Genomic DNA, 7,500 nt, shown 5'->3' with positions numbered 1-7,500 from the left:
ACCCAACACACCCCTTCCTCCCCTGCACACACACACACACACACACACACACACACGCTCACACACACACACACACACACACACACACACACACACACACACACACACACACACACGGGGCGTTACCGCAGCAACACAATGAGCAGGGAAACCGGCCTGAGGGAGAACGAGCAAGGTGTTTCCTGTGACCTGAACACACACACTCTCTCTCTCTCTCTAGCTCTCTCTCTCTCTCTCTCTCTCTCTCTCTCTCTCTCTCTCTCTCTCTCTCTCTCTCTCTCTCTCTAGCTCTCTCTCTCTCTCTCTCTCTCTCTCTCTCTCTCTCTCTCTCTCTCTCTCTCTAGCTCTCTCTCTCTCTCTCTCTCTCTCTCTCACACACACACACACACACACATACACACTATTCTGGAACCGTACCTGTGTCATTTTGAAATAATTTATCCTTGAAAAGTGATTAAAATCTATCATTAGAAAAAAGTGGCACCCCTGCGTGAAGGCAGAGTCATGTAGACATCTCAGTGTAAATAATACATTTACATTTTATTTTCATTATATTTACTTATACAGGAAAAGATTAAAAGTGACATTACAGGTGTTAAAAGTGTTACAGTTCAACTGGCCGGACTCAGTTAAAAACCGTTTTTCAGCAGGTTCCTGTTCTGCAGCACATAAAACAATCACATGACACATTTTCACAGAATTGTGTTGCTAGGGAACCGTTTGGAACCTAGCTTATGTCCTGTCAGCTGTTGTATTAGCAAACACTGCAACAGGAAGTCAGCTGGGGGCAATTTACAATGTTTACGTTGGCAAGTTCAAACCGCCAATCACAGACATCAGCTTTCAGACTGCTCAACATAACCAGACTTCAACAGCTCCTGGTCAGGAAAATAATTGAGGGTTAGGGTTAGGAGACAGGTTGTTAGGGGTTAGGGTTAGGAGACAGTTAGGTTGTTTTACGTCCTGTTTTAGGGTTAGGGTTAGGAGACGGTTAGGTTGTTTTACGTCCCGTTTTAAAAGAATGGCCCATTCCAAAAAAAACATTTTCAATTTTTTTCCCCTGGCTTTTATTTTTGGTTTTTGCTCCAAGTGAAAAGTGTTATGGTCGCTCATGATTCAGTAGGTCGCTGGCTGGCTAGCTTCCAGCCTTAAAACAAAATCATATAAGGATTTTTCCAAATGTCTATGGAGAAAATGAATGTGGAATTCGACGTCACGTGACTGTTGAGCTCTCTTCAGAGAAGACTTAGCTGGAGTGAGATCATATATGTGAGTTGAGTCAGTGGTTGCAGGTGTGTTCTTGCATCAGATGTTGTTTAGATGCCTGTTTGAAATGTGGGATTCTTGCTCTAACGTGATATTAGCCTGTTTCGTTCTGTGAGTCTGGTCTCTGGCATGGGGGGCGGGCCTTTTCAGAATCCACAACGCAGACGGGCCAATCAGGGACGTGCCTCGTAGTTGACATCATAACTGGCCAATCAGGAAAGCCGCTGTTACTGTTTAGTAATGGCTGCCTACATAGCTCTCCGGCTGGAGCGGTGACGTCAACGGCCGTTGAGTTAAACAGCTATATTGCAGAAATAGACTCAATAGCAGCAACAATTAAAGAAGAACAGGCGGGAAAATGTTGTTGTTGTTTTTTTACGTTCTTCCAAGTGGATTTGTATTCGACTGGATCCAATGCTGATTGGCTGAAGGGCTGGATACTTGCACCCACCGAAATGATCACAGATCAGAGTCCAGACGGATCCACAGAACCAAACAGAATGTGAGTTCACAGAACCAGGATGTGATTTGGGCTCATTCCAGATTCTAGTGTCTGTGTGGAAAAAGGATCTCTGTCCAAGGTTATTTTTGTAGGCCGGTTCTGCAATGAGGTCATGTGAGATCCATCTAGTGATGCGCTCCTGTCTTGTCTTGTGTCTTCTTGGCAGTAGAGCAGTGAGTCTTGGAGGAGAGTTGCTGTTTTGGATCTGAAAGTAACATACGCACCCCACGGCTCCCATGCTTGTTGTGTTGACACATTATGACCAAATTGACAAAGACTCAAACTAACGGGGGCGGGGGCACGGTAGCGCAGTGGTAAGAGCTGTCGCCTCACAGCTAGAAGGTCCTGGGTTCGATTTCCACCTTGGGACGCTGTGAGTGCGTGCCCATCCGCATGTCCTCGAGTGCCCACCGCCCGGGTGGGGTCGTCAAAGAAAAGAAAAAAAGACTCAAACTAAAGCTGTGTTATGTGTGTGTGTGTGTGTGTGTTTCAGGCTTGCTGGTTGCCATGGAGAAGATGAAGCGTATGAAGCGCCGTCTCTCTCTCTCTCTGCGGTCGAGTCAGAGCGTGGACGAGTCTCTGTCTGAGCTCGCCGACACCATGACCATCGAGGACGCACCCACCGACAACGGTCAGTGTGTGTGTGTGTGTGTGTGAGGGATGGGAATGCAAAAAAGTTTCACAGCAAAACACCGTAGATTTTTTTTTAAATGGTGACCAACTTTTAAACAGAAAAAAAACACACAAGCCCTGAGATGACAGTTAGAATTGAAATCTAGCTGTAGGAGAAGGAAGGAGCATGAAGATCAGTGGTAGCTGTTGTACTGTCACCTGCTGCAGTGCAGATTTCAGCTAGACACAAGGGGGTAAATTACATCTTTTCAAGTCAACTTGGCATCTCAGGGCTTCTGGAGAAAAAAATTCTCCATAGTCTCCATCTGTCATGATTATGAGCCATCATGCCAGATGGGCAGTACGTTTTTTCCCCGTTTGAAATAGAGCCCGACCGATACTGGATTTTTGGGGCCAATGACGATACCGATATTAGGGAGTAAAAACTTCTGATATCGATATATCGACCGATATTCTCATTTATATACACATTATATTACACAATTATTTTGCAATGATCCCTCAAATATCAAACACTTGACAAATATATGACTATACCTGACATGAGATATGTAATGTATAGGCAGGATATTTTTTTAAAGGATACATTTTTACAGTTTAGCAATGACATTTATGACAAGGGACTCTTGGCAATTTAACTCTTGGCGCCCCCCTGTGGCTACAAATGGAGGCCCATGCTTTCTGGTTCTGCTGTTCACTGTCTCGATTCTGGGCCAAAATATTTGATTGGTACTCTTAAAGCCTATAAAATAACCCTTCAACCGGAGGCGGAACTCACCCTCTTCAGCTGCTCTGAATCCTCTCTGCTCCTCCCTACGGCTGTGCAGCAGTCTCTGACGCAGGGGATGATCGTCGCCAAGAAACTCATACTGCAGGAATGGAAGTCCCCCTCTCCACCCTCCTTTCAGCTGTGGCTGGTGGACATGACCTCGGTTGTACAGATGGAGAGACTCAGGTTCCTGAGGACTATCTCACCTGGGAGATTCTCGGCTGATGGGACCCATTGCTGGCCTACCTTGACAAGGCTAGGGGTGACGGGTGACTTGCCCGGCTGGTTTCAGGTGGACCTCTTGTGTGGAATCCTATGTAAAACATCTCTGGCAATCACATAAGCACTTTAGGTGGCTGAGAATAACACGTGATTATGTGGTGTATATATATTTTCCTTTTTCCTGGCTGACACTGTTCAATTTGGTTAGTTTTTGTGTTATAAAAAGCATTGAAAAAACAAAAAAACAATAACATTTATTGTCCAAAATGACATCGATGCAATGAAACGGTAAACTTAACTGGGAATTTAATAATTTCTCAGCATTTCTACACGCGCTCGATTCCTAGGCTTGCCCGCTGCGCGGCCTTGACCACCCTACAGCTCACCGAGCTGGCCCTCCAGCTCGCATACGCAGCTCTGCCGTGCAGCAGCTCGACCGCTGTGCGGGCTCACTTGCTCCTTCGCCCACCCTGCAGCTTGCCAGCTGTGCGGGCTCATTTGCTCTTCTGACATCACTGATGATGTCACAACTTCGCATCACTGATGACATCACAATTACTCTTATGACATCAATGATTATGTCACACTGCCTATGAAATCATCATCAGTGATCTCACAATGCACAATTGCAGTGCAAGTGACATCACTGATGGCATCACTTCCGGGACTTTATGACATCACTGATGACATCATCAGTGGGACAAACAAACAAACAAACAAACAAACAAACAAACAGAGAAACATTGCCCACATGCTCCCTGTGTGTCGTGTGTCAGGGCCTCTCAGACGGCAGTGGGTTGATTCCTGACATGTTTGTATTGTTGTTGTTTCAGAGCCGATGGTGAGGAATGGCCGGCCCCCCACCTCCCACAGCATGCACTCCTTCCTGCAGCAATACACCGGCTCCTTCAGGAAGCCTCCTCTGCGCCGGCCACACAGCGTCATCGGAGGCTCCCTGGGCTCCTTCATGGCCATGCCGCGCAACGGCAGCCGCCTGGGTGAGACACACACACACACACACACACACACACACACACACATGCATGCACACACGTGCATGCACATAAACACACACACACACACACACACACACACACACACACACACACACACACACACACACACACAGAACATCAAGGCTCTCCTCCTCTGACATAAATACAATGCTTTACAAAATGTACACATTCACGAGGCAAAACTACTTCAAACATGTGAAACATGCCATATTTTTATTGATGTAACATTTTCTTTCAAACAAAAGCCTAAGCCTCTGTTCACACCAGGTGCTTAACAGAAGCAGAGCTGAAGCAGCGTCATGCAGAGTGTTAAACCGGTCACACAACAAGCACTCTTTTCCTCAGCACCTCGCTCGGCGCCCCTTGCCCCGCCCACAACTTGCATTGACTTCATGCCTGGCAGGTTCACGCTTCATGCTTGGAAAATAGAACAGAATCCTGAACAATTGCTTGAGTGCAGCTTGAGCGTGGCACGCGTGCTGCTGGTGTGAACGCTCTCACCTGTTAACGAGAATGTCAAAATGAAACTGTGGGGCTTCAGCGTGGCTTCAGCGTGGCTTCGGCGCATGGTGTGAACAACCACTAAGATTCATCCTACTTAAACAGGCTTGGATGATGATGGGCGGCTGTAGCTCAGGAGGTAGAGCGGGTCGTCCACTAATCGCTTTGGGTAAAAGAGGTCGGTGGTTCGATTCGCGGCTCCTCCAGTCTGCATGTCGAAGTGTCCTTGGGCAAGACACTGAACCCCAAATTGCTCCTGATGGTGTGCCAGCACCCTGCGTGGTAACCTGCCGCCATCGGTGTGTGAATGTACCTACTGACTGTAAAGCGCTTTGGATAAAAGCGCTATATAAATGCAGGCCATTTACCATTTATGATGCTCTCCCTGAGACAATCTTGACAACATCCACCACAACCAAGGCAACCATATTGGCTTATTGACAGAAATGTTGGTTTTGGGCCGATCAGTATTTCATCCTAAAGCCTTTATCGGTCGATAGCGATGAGGTGCCGACATCATTGTGCATCCCTGCAATATACCTGTACATACCTGTACATACCTGTACATACCTGTACATACCTGTACATACCTGTACATACATGTACATACCTATACATACCTGTACATACCTGTACATATCTGTACATGTAAATGCCATGCAAAGTAATGCCACCACCATCCCAGTGGCCATATGGATCTCGCTCTCTGTCTCGCACACACACACACACACACGCGCACGCAAGAACACACACACGCAAGAACACACGCACGCACGCACGCACACACGCGCACGCACACACACACACACACACACACACACACACACACACACACACACACACACACAGGGAACTGAGCGGTGGGAGAGCAGATGGTGAGCAGGAACAAACAGGAAGTGTGTCACAGCCTGGAGATTTCCTTCCTCACATTGGCCAACACACTCCTTACAGAGTGACACATCTCATCTCTCAGCTTATCTTTGGCTCTCTGGACTCCTGACAGAGTGACACATCTCATCTCTCAGCTCATCTTTGGCTCTCTGGACTCCTGACAGAGTGACACATCTCAACTCTCAGCTCATCTTTGGCTCTCTGGACTCCTGACAGAGTGACACATCTCCTCTCTCAGCTCATCTTTGGCTCTCTGGACTCCTGACAGAGTGACACATCTCAACTCTCAGCTTATCTTTGGCTCTCTGGACTCCTGACAGAGTGACACATCTCATCTATCAGCTCATCTTTGGCTCTCTGGACTCCAGACAGAGTGACACATCTCAACTCTCAGCTCATCTTTGGCTCTCTGGACTCCTGACAGAGTGACACATCTCAACTCTCAGCTCATCTTTGGCTCTCTGGACTCCTGACAGAGTGACACATCTCATCTATCAGCTCATCTTTGGCTCTCTGGACTCCAGACAGAGTGACACATCTCAACTCTCAGCTCATCTTTGGCTCTCTGGACTCCTGACAGAGTGACACATCTCATCTCTCAGCTCATCTTTGGCTCTCTGGACTCTGACAGAGTGACACATCTCAACTCTCAGCTCATCTTTGGCTCTCTGGACTCCTGACAGAGTGACACATCTCATCTCTTAGCTCATCTTTGGCTCTCTGGACTCCTGACAGAGTGACACATCTCAACTCTCAGATCATCTTTGGCTCTCTGGACTCCAGGCAGAGTGACACATCTCAACTCTCAGATCATCTTTGGCTCTCTGGACTCCTGACAGAGTGACACATCTCAACTCTCAGCTCATCTTTGGCTCTCTGGACTCCTGACAGAGTGACACATCTAATCTCTCAACTCATCTTTGGCTCTCTGGACTCCAGGCAGAGTGACACATCTCAACTCTCAGCTCATCTTTGGCTCTCTGGACTCCTGACAGAGTGACACATCTCATCTCTCAGCTCATCTTTGGCTCTCTGGACTCCTGACAGAGTGACACATCTCATCTCTTAGCTCATCTTTGGCTCTCTGGACTCCTGACAGAGTGACACATCTCAACTCTCAGATCATCTTTGGCTCTCTGGACTCCTGACAGAGTGACACATCTCAACTCTCAGATCATCTTTGGCTCTCTGGACTCCAGGCAGAGTGACACATCTCAACTCTCAGATCATCTTTGGCTCTCTGGACTCCTGACAGAGTGACACATCTCAACTCTCAGCTCATCTTTGGCTCTCTGGACTCCTGACAGAGTGACACATCTAATCTCTCAACTCATCTTTGGCTCTCTGGACTCCAGGCAGAGTGACACATCTCAACTCTCAGCTCATCTTTGGCTCTCTGGACTCCTGACAGAGTGACACATCTCATCTCTCAGCTCATCTTTGGCTCTCTGGACTCCTGACAGAGTGACACATCTCATCTCTTAGCTCATCTTTGGCTCTCTGGACTCCTGACAGAGTGACACATCTCAACTCTCAGATCATCTTTGGCTCTCTGGACTCCAGGCAGAGTGACACATCTCAACTCTCAGCTCATCTTTGGCTCTCTGGACTCCTGACAGAGTGACACATCTAATCTCTCAACTCATCTTTGGCTCTCTAGACTGCCACTGGGTGGCATTTCCACCAAGCGGTCTCCCTCC

At 47.6% G+C, this 7,500-nt stretch overlaps 1 protein-coding gene across 1 annotated transcript in view; it reads left to right on the top strand.

Moving 5' to 3' along the window:
* The window catches only part of cdk17 (cyclin dependent kinase 17), a 107,142-nt gene that overhangs the window by 48,995 nt on the left and 50,647 nt on the right, over positions 1-7,500 (top strand). The window contains exons 2-3 of the mRNA XM_083655291.1: positions 2,262-2,399; positions 4,226-4,390. Coding sequence (XP_083511417.1) covers positions 2,276-2,399; positions 4,226-4,390 — 289 coding nt within the window. The 5' untranslated portion in view covers positions 2,262-2,275. The remainder of the gene's footprint in view (positions 1-2,261; positions 2,400-4,225; positions 4,391-7,500) is intronic.

This window comes from Poromitra crassiceps, assembly GCF_964638095.1.
Source record: "Poromitra crassiceps genome assembly, chromosome: 2".
Taxonomy (NCBI): domain Eukaryota; kingdom Metazoa; phylum Chordata; class Actinopteri; order Beryciformes; family Melamphaidae; genus Poromitra; species Poromitra crassiceps.
This window is presented reverse-complemented; position numbering and strand designations above follow the sequence as displayed.